Source organism: Aspergillus aculeatinus, assembly GCF_003184765.1.
Source record: "Aspergillus aculeatinus CBS 121060 unplaced genomic scaffold BO66scaffold_4, whole genome shotgun sequence".
In the NCBI taxonomy this organism is placed as follows: domain Eukaryota; kingdom Fungi; phylum Ascomycota; class Eurotiomycetes; order Eurotiales; family Aspergillaceae; genus Aspergillus; species Aspergillus aculeatinus.
This window is the reverse complement of record NW_020291473.1, coordinates 98,241-116,369: the sequence shown is the minus strand read 5'-3', so window position 1 is coordinate 116,369 and position 18,129 is coordinate 98,241. Positions and strand designations below refer to the sequence as shown.

The 18,129-nt window shown below is 51.6% G+C and overlaps 6 protein-coding genes across 6 annotated transcripts; 3 read left to right on the top strand and 3 right to left on the bottom strand.

Annotated features, from left to right (window-relative positions):
* Nucleotides 1-74: 74 nt before the first annotated feature.
* On the bottom strand, nucleotides 75-2,749 carry BO66DRAFT_388189 (putative GTPase NOG2). The gene is made up of 3 exons (XM_025646492.1): nucleotides 2,572-2,749; nucleotides 1,768-2,515; nucleotides 75-1,346 (listed from the first exon to the last, which is right to left on the bottom strand). Exons 1-3 carry the CDS (start codon nucleotides 2,607-2,609, stop codon nucleotides 507-509), a joined length of 1,626 nt encoding a protein of 541 aa, XP_025507942.1. The 5' UTR covers nucleotides 2,610-2,749; the 3' UTR covers nucleotides 75-506.
* A 165-nt stretch (nucleotides 2,750-2,914) lies between these two features.
* On the top strand, nucleotides 2,915-4,074 carry BO66DRAFT_388188 (uncharacterized protein). The gene has a single exon (XM_025646491.1). It carries the CDS (start codon nucleotides 3,074-3,076, stop codon nucleotides 3,932-3,934), a length of 861 nt encoding a protein of 286 aa, XP_025507941.1. The 5' UTR covers nucleotides 2,915-3,073; the 3' UTR covers nucleotides 3,935-4,074.
* Nucleotides 4,015-5,553, bottom strand: BO66DRAFT_388187 (TFIIH/NER complex subunit TFB3). The gene is made up of 3 exons (XM_025646490.1): nucleotides 5,466-5,553; nucleotides 5,164-5,404; nucleotides 4,015-5,107 (listed from the first exon to the last, which is right to left on the bottom strand). The coding sequence occupies exons 1-3, from the start codon at nucleotides 5,509-5,511 to the stop codon at nucleotides 4,246-4,248; spliced, it is 1,149 nt and encodes a 382-aa protein (XP_025507940.1). The 5' UTR covers nucleotides 5,512-5,553; the 3' UTR covers nucleotides 4,015-4,245.
* A 168-nt stretch (nucleotides 5,554-5,721) lies between these two features.
* On the top strand, nucleotides 5,722-7,720 carry BO66DRAFT_467972 (prefoldin-like protein). Its single transcript, XM_025652611.1, has one exon. It carries the CDS (start codon nucleotides 5,824-5,826, stop codon nucleotides 7,657-7,659), a length of 1,836 nt encoding a protein of 611 aa, XP_025507939.1. The 5' UTR covers nucleotides 5,722-5,823; the 3' UTR covers nucleotides 7,660-7,720.
* A 1,920-nt stretch (nucleotides 7,721-9,640) lies between these two features.
* On the bottom strand, nucleotides 9,641-10,038 carry BO66DRAFT_142672 (uncharacterized protein). Its single transcript, XM_025642076.1, has one exon. It carries the CDS (start codon nucleotides 9,908-9,910, stop codon nucleotides 9,677-9,679), a length of 234 nt encoding a protein of 77 aa, XP_025507938.1. The 5' UTR covers nucleotides 9,911-10,038; the 3' UTR covers nucleotides 9,641-9,676.
* Nucleotides 10,039-11,282: 1,244 nt separating this feature from the next.
* BO66DRAFT_408053 (PAP2-domain-containing protein) lies at nucleotides 11,283-17,434 on the top strand (the record flags this gene model as incomplete). Its single annotated transcript, XM_025649093.1, has 6 exons — nucleotides 11,283-11,511; nucleotides 11,575-11,827; nucleotides 13,193-13,930; nucleotides 15,555-16,045; nucleotides 16,176-16,759; nucleotides 17,351-17,434. 6 exons carry the CDS (start codon nucleotides 11,283-11,285, stop codon nucleotides 17,432-17,434), a joined length of 2,379 nt encoding a protein of 792 aa, XP_025507937.1.
* Nucleotides 17,435-18,129: the final 695 nt, after the last annotated feature.

The following is an 18,129-nucleotide window of genomic DNA, read 5'->3' as shown; positions in this document are numbered from 1 at the left end:
CTACGGGTGGATTACTGTGGGAAGAATCAGTCTTTTCTTGAATCAGACCACCTTGTTTCAGGATGATTGATTTATTGATTGCTTGGATTTCTTGAAAGTCTTCGTGTAAAAACACTCAGTGGGTATCTTAAATAATGGGCATCAAGTTGGCTGAGGCATTGATCGGCCTGACAACCAATGCTCCGAGCTGAAGCATAACGTGCACTGGCCAAGAACAGTCCAGGTAGCATGCCAGCGGATTTCGTACGGAACCAGTCCTAGGCGCAAGAGGCCTGACGGTGTTCTGGTTCTCAAAGGAGTTCGCGTCATGGACGCTGCGACGCAAATGGCTTTCAACTTCCACCCAAAGTCAAGGTGTGACAAGACCTTGGGATACGCCCTGGAAGTTGTGGAGCGACATGCGCCACCAGGGGTGTACGTCTCGGGATTGATGCCAGATGACAGACGGCATCGGGAGTACTTGGTTCATTGACAGTCTTTGACAAGGATCTCGACAATGAAAACACTTAATCGTCTTCTTCGCCACTTTCCTCATCGCTGATTTCAAGGTTCGCGATCGAGTCATCATCATCGTCGCTCTCGAAACCCTCGAATTCGTCGTTATCAGTTTCAGGAGCCTTCTCTTTCGACGCCTTCTTAGAGTCCTCTGGCTTTTCGGAGGTGGTGTCGTCGAGCTTGCGCTTCCGACTCATTTCTCCGAGCCGACCAGCACGGCCCTCGATCGCCTCATCCTCCCCACCAGCATTGTGAGGCGGGGGAGTGAACCAGGGAATCTTTCCTCGGAGGAAATCGTTGATGACCATCTTGGCGACACCATCGAGGTCAGGTTCTCCTCCACGAAGCAAACGACCACCCTTGCGAGCGAGGATACTGAGGAACTCGATAGGATCCTCGACATTCTTGATGCCGTATGTACGCTCCAAGTGTTTGGGCTGCACTCGCTTGAGAACGGCCGGAATGTACTGCTCGGGATTCTCTACGTTCTCCACTCGAACCACACCTCGAAGGAGGATATCTTCGGGAGTGGCGTTCGAGCTGGCTGGTACCACACCAGGACAATCGATGAGGTAGATCCGCTTCATCAAGGTAACGTACTGCCAGACCTTGGTCTCTCCAGGGATTGGGGCCACAGTACACACTTTCTTCTTCCGCAAAGTGTTGATGACGGAAGATTTTCCAGTGTTTGGATACCCAATCAAACCGACAGAAATCTGCTTGCGATCGGAATGCAAGGAGGAGAACTGCCTTAGAAGCTGAATCAAAGAACCCTTACCAAAAGAGTTGGTGATAGAGGCGTGGAAAGCTAGAGTAGGATAGTCTTTCGACAAGTGTCGTACCCAGGCGGCCTGGTGTCACGTTAGCAAGTAAACACCAACGGTATTGCAATGAAGACAATAGCGTAAACAGCAATAAGCAAAAAAGGACGAAAGACATGGTAAAAAAATGTGTGAAATGTTACTAAGAGAACTGCTATGGGCCACTCATTGAGTAGAAGCAGATCTCAACTCAAAAACAGAACACAGCTTGATCCTTACGACTGGTATTCAAAACGAAAACCAGTCAGCCTAGCTTCAGAAAGAAGGTCGGCGCGGATCAGCGTCAATCTGCCAGAGCTGTAACAGACATACTCCCAAGGAAGAAAAACACGACACAAGGTCGCAGGGAGAAGCCTTGACTTAGCAATGGCATTGGGCCGAAACCCATTTTCATAAAGGAGAGAACGAGGGATAGAAAGGACAAAGTAATACGAGAGAGAAGTAGACGTACCGCTACACCTGTGGGAACAAGGTCACACTTGTTCAGGACGAAGATCAAGTGCTTGTGAGGAGCCTCTTCACGGATGTACTTCTCAATACTCCTGCAGCGTGTACCATCGGGATCACGAGCATCAAGTAGATGAAGTACGACATCGGATGAGTCAATGACCTTGTAAAGCTCATTCCAGATACGCTTGCTCTGACCCTTGGAGAAGACTGACTCAACGGCGGTGGTTGCCAGACCGGAGTTGTCATCCTTTGCAACATCATCACCGTTGACAACCAAAGTACCATCTTCATGAGTAGCATGGTCTGTCTTTTCGACGTAAGCGTCGTGCATCTTGACGGTTTCGCCGGCCAGGTCCTCCAGAGAGGCAACGCCCATCTTGACGCGCTTCCTCTGCGCCTTGGGCCCAAAGGTATCACTGAAAGGAGAGTTCTCAATGGCCATCTTGGCCTCGTGCTGCTTCAACCCATTGGCGCCCTTATCATCTCTGATCAGGCTCATGGGAAGCTTGTTGGTCTTGAGCAAGACTGAATAGGGGTCGGAAGCACGTTCGGCAACCGCCTCGCGGAAAGACGACAGAGCCTCTTGAGATATCACTCTCGTGTTGCCAAACCATTTACGGTTGGGCTCAATTCTAGCGACCGGAGCATCTCGAGATTGGTATGAAGCAGCCACAGTGATCTTTCCCTCAGCATTACGTCGAGGCTTTCCATCCTTCAACATGTTCAAATGCTTCACCTTCTTCGCATCTCTGTCATGATATATTAGTCCAGCATTCAGTAGCAGGGACCGTCGCCATTATTTTACCTGTAGAAATTCTCACCCTTGGTGCGAACATTTCCCATGCCATCCCCAGTCTTCCCCTGCCGCTCTCTACGAGTGGCTTCCTTCTTTCCGGTACCCATGATGAAAACACCTCCCAAGAGTACCTCAAGAAGTTTTGAAAAGAAAAGTTCACAAGAAAGTAGTGTTGTAAACAAAAAATGGCGGAGCGCAAGAAGGAAAAGAAAAAGAAAGAGAAGAAAAAAGTTTCAAGCGCGGGAAAATTATTTTTTTTTCTGCCATTGGCGCGCGCCAAGCTAAGCGGTGCACGGACCAATATCAGGAAAATCGTTTCGTTCTGTCCGAACTTCCGCAGCAGAACCGCGCTTGCCAATAAGTCCTTTCAGGATCTCTGTATCGGTTCAGGTTGTCGGTTGATTGCGGTGGGCCTTCTTCTAATCGAGTCCCTTTGCAAAATACCTCCCGATACCCCCCCAATTTGATATTGTCCAAACATCCCCAGACAATTGAGCAACCTTGTTTTATCATGGCCCTCTTTCGCAATTGCAGAACTGCCACCGTGCAGTTCCGCGGCTTCGCTTCATCGGCCTCGTTGCGAGTCGGACCCGAGTCTCCCAATTTCATCGACGTTCCTCGAGTTCTTCAGCCCGAACAACGCTCTAAGCCCCGCGTAAAGGGTACCCTTCCGGTTCCCCGTGAGATCTTTCCTGCCCGCCGCACGGACAAGCCGACGGAGGCGTACATTCACGCCGCTACGCCTCTTCCCAAGAAGATTTCGCTCAACCCAAACCACCCGGACTATGAGTACCGCGAACACCAGAGGAAGATGGCTAATATGCGGAGGAAGAATCTCAAGGAGGGTCTTTTGGAGCTGCACGCCCGCAAGCAGGCCACTGACGAAGCCATGAAGCAGCAAAGCGAGGAAAAGCAGCGATACCGGGAGTTGATCATGGGACAGCGTGCGAGGAAGGACGTGAGGCTGACTCAGACGTCGGTAGTCCAAGCCATGTTGCCCCAGCGCATGCAGGTGCTGCCGGATCCTGGTCGAGAATCTCGTCTGCGCTCTTCTCGGCTTCAACTTGAGGAGAAAGAAAGACTTAAGATTGCCGAGCGCCAAAGCAACCTGCACGATCTGTACGTGAATGCACGGCAATTTATCACTACCGAGGAACAACTCGCAGCCGAAATTGAGAAGGTCTTCCCCGAGGGCGAAAATGAGGCCTGGCGCAACGACCACCAGGCGGGTGACAACATCTGGAACCTGGGCCACCCCCAATCTGTCTCCAGCCTTGTCCACGAGACTAGCAGGAGCGAAGCTGCTCGCTGGGACGCCATTCAGGGCAGAATCAAGAAGCTTGCAGAGGAGATTACCGGCGGCAAGTTCTAAATGGGTGTGCTCGTGGCGAGAGTTGTACATTACGTTCTATGTACTACAAGTCGATGTTCTTGACCTTGTTAAATAGTGTCTTCTGAGTTTGTGTTAGCTTTGCCTTTTTTGTATACCTAGATCAATCATATCCATTATCACGACCGTCATTTCTATACCCCAATGGAACACCCAAATCCCATCAAAACGCCATCGCTATGCATTATATACAACAACCCAGGTGAGGCTACCTTCGCTGCGAAGTAGAAGCGCAGAAATCACAGCAGGGAACACTTTCTTCAGCGGGCTCAACAGTCTATGTATAACGCCAGTCAGCTGGCTTCTGGAGTACCCGTACTTGAAACTGCCGCCTGGGCAGCCCCTTGAGTGGCGGCAGGTCTGGAGACCCCAAGAGACCCTGCATCGTCACGTTGTGCCACCTCCTCATCGATAAAGCAGCCCAAGCCGGCGAAAGCTTCCATCAATGTACGAGAGTAGTACTCCTGCAGATCGTACCCGCCTGCCTGCATACGAGTGTCCTGTCGGATAGGGTCAAGATAGCTTGACGGATAGAAATCGCGCAAAGTATAATAGTCGCGCTTGTTGGGAACCATGCCACCAAATGGGTCGTAAGGCTTTTCGGGTTCCGGAGTCACGATCTTCTTGAGACCCTTGATCAAGCCCGAATCGCCAGCAATGTCGGCCTTATCAGCCGTGAGTCCTCCCTGACCAGCTTTCCTAGCATCCGAATTCCGGAGAGCAGCCTGTTTCTGCCGGATCCGGTCCTCCTCACTTCGCCGAGCAGATGATTTCTTGAGCAACACCTTCTTGCCTTCGCGCGCAATAGCCGCAGCGTCGCCAGGTCGCCCGGCTGCGAGACGAGTGAGAACATCCTCCCGAGAGGCCTGTAGCTCCCGCCGTTCGTTCTCGTATTCTTGTTTAGCGGCTTCTCGGCGAAGACGGGCCAGTTCCTGCTCATGTGTCTGCTGCTCCTTGAAAGACGAGGCTTCCTGCGCTTCGAGGGCTTGGTTGGCGCGGATCGAGCGCATGTTCTCTGAAGCATATTTCTGAAGGTCACTTTCGGTCTTGGCCACATCGGTGCCGTGTACGAGATTTGCGATGATCTCCTCACGTTGTTCGAGGAAGTCGTCCCAGGCTCGTTTGGAGTCGAACTCCTCTTCACGGCGGTTGAGACTGCGGACAGTATCAGTATCCTGCGAGGTCACCGGGAAGATGGCTTGACGACATACATTTGCATCACTCTGCGCCGGATGTCCACCTCTCGTTCCACGTTGATATCCTCGAAGGTTTGCTTCCGAAACCGAGCCTTTCGCAGCGTCTTGTGGCAACCCGCGACGGGGCAGTTTGCCGGGCCTGACGAGAATATGCGATCCACACACGATTCGCACATTTTGTGATAACATTCCGGATTGATAAGGAACTGCATATCCGGGTTCAAGTACCGCGAGGATTTGCAGACAGGGCACACCTCTAAAGAGAGCTGGTTAGCACAAGTGGGAAGGGGATTCCGATGCAGGGCAAACAACCATACCGTCATCATCCCCGCGGTTGGCCATAGCTTCCCGGGCAGAAGGCATAGTTGACAGCTCGCAGATCTGATTAAGACCAAGGCGGAGCAGAGTAAGTGTTGAACAGACCGCAGGTGTCGCAGCAGTGAAGCCTAAATGACGGGTGATTAATCCAACTGCCCGCACGGGCCAATCAGGCATTCCGCCCATTGTTCCGCGGCGGAACTTTTTTCTTTGCCGCCGCCGCCTCCAACTCCTCTCTCCGTCCACCTTTGGTCTTTGACCTTGATTCACACAAACTTTCCTCATTCAGGTAAAAGACAACTTATCCTGAACCTCAGTCCAAGTCACTCGCTCGGCAGATTCTCGAGACTCGATTTTATGAACATAATCATGGGTGTACCCGACAGCCAGCTACACGAACTCGAGCGCCAGCGCCTAGAACTCGAAGGCAATATCTTGAAACTCCAGGACTCACTCTACCACTGGCGCACCTGGGAGGCAGAGTACGACGGCCTCAAAGAGGAGATAAACGACTTACCTGAAGATGCGGATCGCGAAGACTTCCTTAGCGTGGGCCACAGCCTCGGCGGATCGCTGGTCACTGAGGAAGAAGTGAAGGTGATACTGGGCGAGAAAGAAGGCGTGACGCGCACCAAAGGACAGGTGGTCAGTTTGATTAACAGACGCATTGACTATGTCAAACAAAATGTTGCGACAATGGAGAAAAGACTACGCGCTGCAGAGAACGAATTGTATGCGCTGGACTCACAGGAGCAACTACCGAGTGATAGTACGGCCGAATTTCCGATGACTGAGATTTTTGAAGAACTTGACGAAAACGGTAATATCGTCTCGAGCACAACAAACACCCCGGGCAGCCAGGCTTCTGAGCTTTTGAATATCTTGCAAAAAGCCGGTGTCAGCGACATACCGGACACGGCGAATGTGACTACGGCACATCAAGACTCGTCGCAGCATGCTGCAAGGACTACGGAAGCACCCGCTACGGAAGAAGTTCCGACTGCAATCGAGGTGGAGGAGGTAAATCCCCAGGCTATTGAGGAGGAGGAAATGCCAGAAGCGACTACTCCCGAGAACAACCCTAAGTCTCCCTCAATGGATGCAGCTGGTCTCCTAGAATATCAACGTCTTGCAGCAAGCATTGAGGAATCGCCAGAGGATGCCCAGTTACGGCGCGATATGCTGCAGTATAGCCTAAATGAAGTTGGAGCGGTCGTGGCCGAATTGGAACTTGACGAGGATGCAAGCGACGTTTCTGTGGACGAAGAATATGATGATTACCCTTACGACGATGACGAAGAGGAGGAAGACGAATATGGGAGAACTACGACACGTGTTCTTGATGAGGATTACCACCGCGAAATGCGAGAGTTGGAAGCCAAGCTGAACGCGCGAGGATTGTGGAACATTGGCAAGAACACCGACTCTCTCCCAACTGATGTCAAAGCGGAGTTGGAGCAGCCCAGTGTGGTTCGTGTTGAGAAGACCACCGAGACAGGCACCGGACCTGTGCTCGAGAAGAAGCCGAAAAAGAAGGTTGCCTTTGCTGACGACCTCGACATTGCTCCGGCCCCGAAGCCTCCGACCCAGGATAAGAAGGTTGTCCCAGTTCGTGAATCTAGTGTACCTGTTCTTGCAGATTCCGTGGTTGAACGTACAGAGCCTGTTGCAAAGGAGCCAGTAACTAAAGACGCACCGAAGAAAGTCTCTCGGTTCAAGAGCGCTCGGAGAACGGACGACAGCGCAGTCAACCCAGCCACTGCGTCAGAGACTTCAGCTGGCCCTTCCCGGCCCGTCGAACTTCGCTCGTCTTTACGCAAGACTGGCACCCCCTCTCCCGCGCCATCCTCTCTGCCTCTTTTCCCTGCCAGGCCAGCGGAGCCTAAACCCTTCTCCCAGCCAATCTCAGCTGATCCCGAGGAAGACCCCGCACCCAGAGGCCCAGAAGGCAAAATTCTGGCAGATACCCTTGTTGAACGTGAGGTTTCGCAGACGTCCGCCGTGGCACCGGAACCAGACGAGCTCGATGAACAACTGCATCGGAAGGAGATTGCTACTGAATTTTACCAAATCCGCAATCGCATGATCAAGGAACAAGGCGGATTCGTTGACGAAGAGCCCGAAATTGTCCCTCTCGAAACAGAAGAGGCTCCTAGGCGTGTGAGTAAGTTCAAGGCCGCGCGCATGAGGTAGGCCAGGAAAAAATCATTGCAATTGGAAGTCAGATACCCATTATGTATATTGCATGGTGATTGGGAAAATATATTCATTTTTTCTCACATTGATATACTGCATTGAGGAATTTCTCTGTAGATACTGGACTTCAGCTTCATGACTGAGCATACAGTACCTCGTGGTATGCCCATAACGCTGAAAGTCCAAGATCAAGGACCAAGGGCTCTCTGACTGCATTTCCATTATTGGATGTATTGGGCTCTACGGAGTACTTACAGACAGTAAGAGATGGTTATACGGTTACGTTTCACCCTCAACATCCCTTCGATTATCCCAGAACCCGACCCTGGAGGCGCCATCTACGTAGAAAATGCTACTCTATCTCGTGCATCAGCGGTCATGACTCAACGCCTTCGAACCTTCTTGCTCAATTTATTCATCCTCATCCAACAATCTGAACAAGCAGATGACGGCACCTGTTTCGCTGAAATCCAGCCAATGCCACATAACATAGTTTTGTTGCCGTAGGAAGCTCCATGCAATTGACCTAGGGTGGGCAACCTCACCTCTCAATTACTCTTTGACATTTGTAAGTCAAGCGAGAACGACAAATTCATGATTCCCTGCATCTAGGTGGAGAATCGCTTGCGTACCACTTCTTGCAATACAGATTCCTACAGTGCGGGAAATACATGTCTTAGTGGAAGTGATCTGCAACTGGCGTCGACGTCAGTGTTGTTTATCCATGGATTGATGGCACTCCCCGCCCATTGTTCCATCCAATCGACGAAGCAATTGACAACCCATAGTCTCCCCAGGCAGGTACAGTCAACCGATCAGCGTGAGTTACTGAGTACGAGTACTTGTCTTTTTATGACGAGCCATTGACAAGTGGACCATGCATGTAAGACATGCTGAGGGAGGGGAAGGGAATTGGCTCGTATGAGTACAGCACAATTGCGTTTCCCCAACATGCTACTCGTATGCAATGTTTCTCGTCCAGCTCCCCATGTTTATGGGCTTGACAGCATCTTGTAGTAGGGGAGAGAACTATGCAGCGCATGGTCTATCCACGGTCCATGGAGAGGGGAAGACTGGCTTGGGAATCAGTGACGGCTGTCAATTCTCGACCGGACAGGTTCAAAGATGTGGGTGGATCGGATGTGATACTTCTTTCTTTCTTTTTTTTTTCTGTATATTTTTTTCTTAAATAAGCCGATGGAAGTTTCCCTTCCCTTCTGCCACTTGAGAGTCCTGGATAGTGTGGGTCCGGTATTCTTGACTCCAAAGGCTAGAATGGCTGGTCAAAATCCAGTTTGAAAACCCGAGACCTGCCGGCAGGAATATTACCATCTAGTGGGATGATGGATGGAATGGGAAGGACCCAACTTGAACTAGGGGGTCATGATGGCAGAAGCATACGTAACGGTCCCTGTGCGCGGGGAAGAGCTGAGATTCTCAGTACATGTACAGTACGAAGTGCTATACGTCCAATGCTAAATCACTTTGGGCTTCAATAGAAAAAAAAAAGAACTAAGTGAAATCTATATTCAGTAGGAAAAGAAGACAATCTAAGACAACCATTCGTACTGCTTTGGATGTTCAACTCCATGTGTAGATGTAGAGACAATCTAAGTATTACTTGTGTCAGTCAACTGGGAATCAGAGTTAATTTGTAGGTAGTTAAGTAGCTTCACTAGAGGAGCATGTGAGGACTCTGCCAGGTCTCGAATATATGAGTATGTGTTATCATCTTCATATAATGGTTTGCAAAACAATAGTATGCGACGTTATGCATAAAAAGCCCAAGGCGGAATTAAGAACTGAAGCTATACATCCACCATTCAACATTAGGCCAAACCTTATGGAGCCCAGACGCACAGGGCTGTATGGTCTGTGTACTGTACATGACACTCAATTGCTCTTTTCTCTACAATGCATCCTCGCTCAGACTGTGCTGTGAGCTTGTAGCGCGCAGACAACCACCGCCATACACACAATTGCGAATGACGTGGTAAGTCGATCGACATAGCCTTTACCTAGAGAACAGAGAAATATGGAATGGAACAAGGGCATTGAGACAATTCTTAGCGATTGCCATTAGATGAGCAGTTGAGAAATAAAAATAGTCTTGGATGATGGCGATGATGAATGCAATGCACATCCCCATCAAAACAATCCAACCAGAAGCAATGCCGTTGGCTGTGGCTTTCGTCATGGCCCACTTGCAGAAGAATGACTGATGTGGCTGGCCGATGAGTGGCTGCATCCCCTGTTTTTCCCCTGCTGAGAGTCCCACTCCTCCCACCTACTCCTCCCACTCCACCGAATGAGTTCCGGTGTCTCCGTCACTTGGCTTTCCTGTCTGTTTCAGATGAAGCGAACTCAACTGGATTGAAACTCTTTCTTCGCCCCGATTCATCTCATCCACATCATCCACACCCTCCCACACATCCACACACCCCGCAACCCCCTCCATACCGGAATTCTGATGCTGCAATCACATTCAACTATCCCATGATGACATGCAGACGGGTGGGAATCTCGCCTATCCTAGGCTGTTGATGTCTCTGACGGAAACCTCCTGTCCAGCCGAATTGTTGGTCATCGCACTACTCCGCACACCATGTGGTGGAAGAGACTTATCCAGAACACGGCCTGTACACGGAAGGAATGATGCAATATGTCTTCGAAGAGGAATCCGACATTGCCGTCGTCCACTTGCCCTATGGCATTGATCGGAAGGCACTCTTCCTCCATTACGCGGACTTGCTTGTTCTTGCGCGTATCGTACTTGGACTATACTCCATACACACAAAGCCTATCCCATTATATGCTCTGTGACGGTGGGTTTCCGCTTGCCTGTCAAGTGGGTGAATATGAATAGAAACAACGCGTTCCTGGGAACGCCAATGTCCAGTTCCTGATGCGAGGCAGATATGGATCCTGCTATGGGTCGCTGAACGGCGGACAAAACCCGTGAATGGAATGTCATTTTGCCACAGAGTCGCAATTGACCCGCTGCACACCCCCATTAATCGGGAGCTCATCGATCAAGGCAGGGTATCTGGCCGATCCAAAGGCACCGCTTGATGGGGCCGGCTCCACCGAGCTTGAAGAAGCCCTGAGATACCCCGGCCACTAATTCGGCTGCCTTTTTGCAGTACTGCCCTACTTACCAAACAAGAGCCACTCACAAGGGTTCTCATATCCACAATGCTCAGGACTTTATGACGTTTACTCTAGTGCTCTTGCCGACCCACGACAGTGTCCAGACCCGAGACTGCCGGCCAATTCGCTGACTGCCTGTTCGCTCGTCGGCCATGTCTGGCTGGGCCCATGGTGGCCCTTTATCGGGCCCATGGTCTCGTCGACCCTGCAGAGTCATTGCAACTAGCTGCGGTCTATTTCAATTCTCTCGATCTACATGTGGAGGTACTTGATCGTGTTCCCTGGGACCTGTTTGTTGTGTCGGAACAGATAGTATGACGTTCCTGGTTGTGTCCACTATCTCTTATAAAGAATTGCACATGCCCTGAACGTCGCTTTTGAGTTCTTGTCGTAACAACGATCTTGCACTATACTGGAAGCCGTCCAGTCCATTCACCCTCTAGCTGCCGACCAAGCTCGCTAGTGCAAGGATGAAGAACTTTGCAACTCTCGCAGCTTTCGCTGCTGGAGGAAATGCCCTCGTCAGCCGCGCCGACTCATGTTGCTTCCACCTGACTGCTTCGGGCGCCGCATCTGGCACGGTAGGCCAACTTGGTGATGGCCAGAATCGCCTCGGTGGTGGTCTTTCTGCAGCCTCGTTCTGCATCGATTCGAACGGTGCGATTACTGACAGCAGCGGACGTGGTTGTGTCGTGACCAGTAAGTCTTGAAATCGGACGATGCTGAAGCGAGAAACAATGCTAATCAATTGTACGTCGACAGGTTCTGTGACCCAGTTCCAGTGTGAATTGGGTTCTACCGCCCAGACTGGCTTCTCAATTTCGTCCGGCGGTCAGCTGGAGTACCAGGGCGACTCTACCTTTGTGGCATGCCAGACGGGTGACAACGGTGAATTGAACATCTATACCACTGAGAGCTCCTCGGTGACTGGTTGCTCGAGCATCACGCTGGCCGCCGACTCTTGCTCGGGTTCCGGTGCTGGTGCTGGTGGTGGCGGCGGCACAGCTACGGCAGTGTCATCGGTTCAGGTGCCCGGCCAATCTGGCAAACCTGGCTCGGTTCTTCCAGGTCAATCATCTTCCTACATTCCGGGTGGCGCTGCTTCAAGTGCACCCGTGCCTGGCGGAGTTTCCCCAGGTCAATCTTCTGCTTCCGTCCCTGGTGGCGCTGCTTCTAGCGCACCTGTGCCTGGCGGGGTTTCCCCAGGTCAATCTTCTGCTTCCGTTCCTGGTGGCGCTGCTTCAAGCACACCCGTGCCTGGCGGGGTTTCCCCAGGCCAATCCTCTGCTTCCATACCGGGTGGTCCTGTCTCCAGTGCACCAGTGCCTGGCACTGGATGTGCCTCCGCTCAGACAGTTACCGTCACCACTACCGTGATCCAATCCAATTGCGCAGCAGGAACTTCTGGTGTTCCTGTGCCGATTCCAATTCCTGGTTCTAGTGTTCCAGGCGTTCCTCAGGGTACACAACCTGCCGGCACTCAACCTGCCGGCACTCAACCCGCAGGAACTCAGCCCGCTGGCACTCAGCCCGCTGGAACTCAACCCGCTGGAACTCAGCCCGCTGGCACCCAGCCCGCTGGAACTCAACCCGCTGGAACTCAGCCCGCTGGCACCCAGCCCGGTGGCGGTACTCAACCCGCAGGAACTCAGTCCGCTGGCACTCAGCCCGGTGGCGGTACTCAACCCGCAGGCACCCAGCCCGCTGGCACTCAGCCTGCAGGAACTCAGCCCGCTGGAACTCAGCCCGCTGGAACTCAGCCCGCTGGAACTCAACCCGCTGGGACTCAGCCCGGCGGAACTGCACCTGGTGGAACCCAGCCCGCCGGCACTGCACCTGGTGGAACTCAACCTGCAGGCACTCAGCCCGCTGGTACTCAGCCCGCTGGAACTCAACCCGCTGGGACTCAACCCGCTGGGACTCAGCCCGGCGGAACTGCACCTGGTGGAACCCAACCCGCTGGCACCCAACCCGCTGGCACTCGGCCCGGTCAGCCTGGCGTGACTCAACCTGCTGGCACCCAGCCTGTTCCTGTTCCGATCCCAATTCCTGGAACTAGTGTTCCAGGTGTCCCTCATAGTACTCAGCCCGGTGGAACTCAACCTGCCGGCACTCAACCCGCAGGAACTCAACCCGCAGGAACTCAACCCGCAGGAACTCAGCCCGCTGGCACTCAGCCCGCTGGCACTCAACCCGCCGGCACCCAGCCCGGAGGTGGAGCTCAGCCTGCTGGAACTCAACCCGCTGGAACTCAGCCCGGCGGAACTGCACCTGGTGGAACCCAGCCCGCCGGCACTGCACCTGGTGGAACTCAGCCCGCCGGCACTACGCCCGCCGGCACTGCACCTAGTGGAACTCCGCCCGCCGGAACTGCACCTAGTGGAACTCAGCCCGCAGGCACTCCGCCCGCCGGGACTGCACCTAGTGGAACTCAGCCCGCAGGCACTTCGCCCGCCGGTACTCCGCCCGCCGGAACTGCACCTGGTGGAACTCAACCTGCAGGCACCAAGCCCGCAGGCACTTCGCCCGCTGGTACTCAGCCTGCCGGTACTAAATCCACCGGAACCCAGCCTGCGAGCACTCAACCTGCTCCCTCAGGAACATCCGGAGGCGCCAGCAGTACTCAACCATCAGCTTCCGCTACTCGGTCAGGCGCTGCCAGCTGCCCAACTGATCTGTCTGGTGACTATGAGTATCCTCATCTCATTGTTCCTGTCAACTCCTCCACCCCTGATACCGCCTATGGCTCTCAGCTCTTCGGCACCGTTTCGTCCACAGTGTCGACCATCTTCAATTTTGATATCCCATCTTCTGACTCCGGCAAGACATGCAGCCTCATCTTCTTGTTCCCTAACAAGGAGGACCTCGAGACCTCTGATTACACCTTCAGTGGTGACGGCAAGGTTGACTTCTCTCAGCTGACGTCTGCTGCTGGGTTAAAGACCACTTATAACACCGCTCCGTCGGTCAAACAGGACTATGGAGAAATCACCATTTCACCCGGAAATTCCTACCTGGTTGCCTCTTTCTCGTGCCCGGCTGGTCAAACCGTGGGTTATGAAATGAAGGGAACCGGTAACACCTACCTCAACTTCTTCGAGGACTATAACCCATCTCCGTGAGTATACTCTGATGAACGTCTATTGAGAGACCTTCAGCTAACCATAAGCTATAGTCTCGGTCTGTTTATCACCGTCTGTTAACTTGGTTTTCTCGACGGGTTATCCTTCGGACAAAACGCGAACATGAATCCTGGACCCATACTTTACTCCTTTTCGTTTCTTAATTTATACTGAATATTCCCTTCTAGTTCTGGCAATATGATTATTTTCTTTGATTATGGCACACAGATGAGAGCCGGCAATGATGGTCAGACGGTTATAAGAGGTTTCTGATTGAGAGGCTGTCTTACTGCCAGCCAAGGTAGTTTTTAGTGATAATGTACAATATCGAATGTCATTCGGTTCATGACTGCCAGTGAGGAATCTTTGCAGTTATTCTGGACTCGTGGTTAGCTAGTGAGTACGATGAGCTGGTCTCCGGGTGGAGTCCTCAGAAAGACAAGACTTTAGGCAGCATCATTTCAGGGTTGGTAATTTTTGTATGTGGGTTCCAGATCCCGCCGGATACCAACTCATTATTTTTTCCTGGACGGTATAATGCACGCAACTTGTGTTCGAACCAAGGGTTGGACTTCTTCTTAAGATATGATATTCGTATCACTAAGTGAAGGCTCGCTTTCAGAGGAGCTAAATAGGAGCAAAGTAAATATACTTAATCTAATGATATGTATGCAGTCTTGCTGAGGCATCGAGTGTGTGTTTTGATGATCTGGGGACTCGCTGTGACAGCTCCAAGATATCTATTATTATTTCTCTGAATTTCCCTGAATTTGCAACCAGCATCCAGCAGCCCTATGGCGTGTACGTGCAGAAGTGGCTGAGCGGCTTGTCAAACATTGCGGGGGTGGAGGCTGTAGGCGGTTGTCCTTGGGGCGGTCAATCCTCCGTAACTTACCACTTACCACTAAGATTACCAGTTGGTCCCCCCCCCAAACTACCTATTTATACCCAGCCGCTGATACCAAGAGACCAAGGCTTCATTCACGCTGATCGTGCGGCGATGCCAACCAACCCATTTAAGTTCGCCCACCCGCGGGCCTGCAATAAAGCAAACGTTTTTTCAGATTTCTTGAACTTCTTCTCTCAATTATCTCTCCCTTTCATCTTCTGTACTTCTTACATTTCGTCCACTATATTGTAGACGAAGATTGGTAGCATTTGGGTTTTCTTTCAATTGGACTCCTCTTCCTTTGTTGATTGGTGTTTCGAATGGCAGCAACCTAGCTGATTGATTGATCCCCTCACGTGCTCGATTTCCCTACACAACAGCCATCAGACGTAATTTTTCAACAACAATATCAACAAATTACTTTGTTAGACACAGCTTCGTTTCTTGGTTATTTGCTTTGATTCTGGAACTTTGAATATCGCTAGGCGCTGCGTTCATTGCATGATGAATCGCCTGCCCGACAAGCTGCTCTTTTCCAAGCAGCGCCTGAGACCGCGGGTTGTGCTTTCGTAAGTCCAGACGGAGGCTTGCTTTGCCTACTTCATCCCCAAACCCAAAGCAATGGCTAACGCTTTCGTCTCGCTCCAGATACATCGCGGACTATGTTATACTCGTGTTTGTCCACATCATGAACTGACCGCCAGGAATTCCTGCTAACAAGACTGTACCAGTGTCTGTATTGCAGGGTTCTATGCTCTCGACTCCATTGAACCCTACCACCAACATTTCTCGCTACGAAATATCTCCATCCAGTATCCATATGCCGTTCACGAGCGTATCACGATACAGGAAGCTCTCTGTATCTCTGGAGTGGCGCCTCTAGTCATCATTGCCGTCTATACCCTTCTTATAGATGGTCTCTTCTCCCACAACAAACCACAGGATCCAGTATCCGGCAAACGGAAATTCTCAGGCCCGTATCGGTGGAAGGATCGACTATGGGAGTTTAACTGTGGGATACTGGGGCTCCTGCTCTCTCAGGGGCTGACGTTCGTCATCACGCAAGCATTGAAGAACGCCTGTGGCAAGCCTCGGCCCGATTTTATTGATCGGTGCCAGCCTCGCGCAGGAAGCCAGGATGCAATCCCAGGCTTGTCTAACTCTACCATCTGCACGGGCGAACATGCGCTCATCAAAGACGGCTTCCGTTCATGGCCATCAGGTTCGACAATCCTGCAAACACTTTGAAACTGATCGTATGTTGACTTATAAGAATAGGCCACAGTAGCTGTAAGATTGTCTCTTCAATGCCAAAAGATTGAAACTGATTCCTGACTCAACCTACGTTACAGCGTCGTTTGCTGGCTTGTTCTACCTGACGCTCTGGATGAGTGGCAAACTGCATATAATGGACAACAAAGGTGAGGTCTGGAAAGCACTCTTGGTCATGATACCAAGCCTGGGTGCTACTCTCGTTGCGGTGAGTCGGATTATGGATGCGAGACACCACCCCTTCGACGTCATCACTGGATCGCTTCTTGGGATCCTCTGCGCCGTTATCTCCTATCATCAGTATTTCCCACCTCTTTCGCAGCCTTGGAAGAAAGGTCGCGCGCATCCGATCCGCAGCTGGGGGACCGAGCCGCTACCCCCATCGAATCCATTGAACATGGTGAGGTTCGAAGATAGTACTGCCGCGCTCCGTCACCCGGCAGAAGACAGCCAGGCAAAGCCGATGGTCGGTGCAGACAATGGCGCGGCTTATATCCCCACATCCAATCCCTACGCTACAAATATGTACACTCGTCGATCACAAGATGAGGACGGGAATTGGTCCTCATCTAGCGAGGACGTTCACGCAAATGGCTATGAGATGCAGTCTGGGTATGCTCGAGCACGCAACCCAGGACTGAATGGATCGATTCCACAATACGAGGTCGACACAACGTATGACTCGCAAAGACCACAGGCGGCCACAGCTCTCCATGCACCCACACGAGTGATGACTGCTCAGCTTGATCGAGGGCGGGATCTGACTGAGCTGCATTCGCGGGAAGTATAAGGCACCGGACGGGGCTACCCCCGGTCGCCTCAATGCGAGGGGGATTCATCATGTTGCCATTTATAGAACATATACCAGTACACTTGCATGGAACATTTTCGGGCTCATACTGTGATGATGATCTTGGTTTATTTTTCTCTCTTTGTCTTGTCTTCTTTCTTCTTTTTCGGGGAAAAGTGTGGCTATCAGTCACGGAGGGTATATTATTGAGTTCAAACAACAGGCGGGGAAATGACAGACCACAACATTCGCTCCGAATGGCCAGAAGTCCTATGGTCTACTTACGACCATGGATTCGCGGGCGGTAAGTGGGCTTTTCATGAGGATTTACTCCGTGATGAGTGGATCAATGATGAAACCGCAGGCGGTGATCACAGCGCAGTATTTGCGGCATGTACTCTACGGAGTACAGGTTGTACAAACTGTACACAATGTACATACTTTGCTACGCTATCTATTTTCTAGAAAGTCATGATTATATCGCTGACGCTGACTGACTCTCTCTTCGCCTCGGATACTTACTCCAATGATAATCGATCGAGTAATTGAGGTTGTCCCTGATGATCACTGACGGCTGGCTCTAGACTTTCTTTCTTCCCCTCGTGGCGGCCCCACCGATGACCGGGTCTTGTTATTAGTATTGTTGCTACAGTAAACAATCATAACAATGCCATGATGCTCATGGACCAACAACAAATAAGGTAACGTTACCCTTGAACTAATTTAGTCTATATCTACTACGTACTGCTTAATTGGAAGGTCAACCGCTTCAATGTCATCATAGTCAGGCTGTGGTGAGACGCAGCGAGCCGCCCTTGTAACGACCTTCATCGACTGTTCTCCCAGCCACCCCGCGTCCTCAGTCGCCCAGCCTCCCCTCTTCCTTTCTCCGACGTGCATATTCTTCCTCCGACCGACCCATTCTTTTCTCCCCATCGACCAGTTTTCTCCTGTTGAGTTCTGTTTTCTGGGATGCATCATCTGCACCCTTGCTCTTCTTTTATCTAACTGCGTGTGGGTTTCTCTCTCGTGCGTTTCCAAAGAATCGAGTTACATTTAGATCGGCACCTAACCGATCCCCTCACTACTCGCTATACGTTGTCCGGCGCAACGTCAGAGCCTGGTTGTACCTTGCAAGTTCCGTCTGACCTTGGTCTCATTTTCATTCCTATCGCCCTCCCCGTCCATCGCCAATCTTCACTGAGTGTATGATGACGTTGTAGCTGTTCGCCAGCCCGTTTGTT

Excerpts from the sequence above, each read along its gene's own strand:
- BO66DRAFT_388189 (XM_025646492.1), bottom strand. The coding sequence starts at position 2,609 with ATGGGAAATGTTCGCACCAAGGGTGAGAATTTCTACAG. Across the intron at positions 2,516-2,571 it reads AAGGGTGAGAATTTCTACAG|AGATGCGAAGAAGGTGAAGC; the intron begins GTAAAATAATGG and ends ATATCATGACAG. Across the intron at positions 1,347-1,767 it reads TTGTTCCCACAGGTGTAGCG|GCCGCCTGGGTACGACACTT; the intron begins GTACGTCTACTT and ends ACGTGACACCAG.
- BO66DRAFT_388188 (XM_025646491.1), top strand. The coding sequence starts at position 3,074 with ATGGCCCTCTTTCGCAATTGCAGAACTGCCACCGTGCAGTTCCGCGGC.
- BO66DRAFT_388187 (XM_025646490.1), bottom strand. The coding sequence starts at position 5,511 with ATGCCTTCTGCCCGGGAAGCTATGGCCAACCGCGGGGATGATGACG. Across the intron at positions 5,405-5,465 it reads CAACCGCGGGGATGATGACG|AGGTGTGCCCTGTCTGCAAA; the intron begins GTATGGTTGTTT and ends AGCTCTCTTTAG. Across the intron at positions 5,108-5,163 it reads CGGCGCAGAGTGATGCAAAT|TCTCAACCGCCGTGAAGAGG; the intron begins GTATGTCGTCAA and ends TACTGTCCGCAG.
- BO66DRAFT_467972 (XM_025652611.1), top strand. The coding sequence starts at position 5,824 with ATGAACATAATCATGGGTGTACCCGACAGCCAGCTACACGAACTCGAG.
- BO66DRAFT_142672 (XM_025642076.1), bottom strand. The coding sequence starts at position 9,910 with ATGCAGCCACTCATCGGCCAGCCACATCAGTCATTCTTCTGCAAGTGG.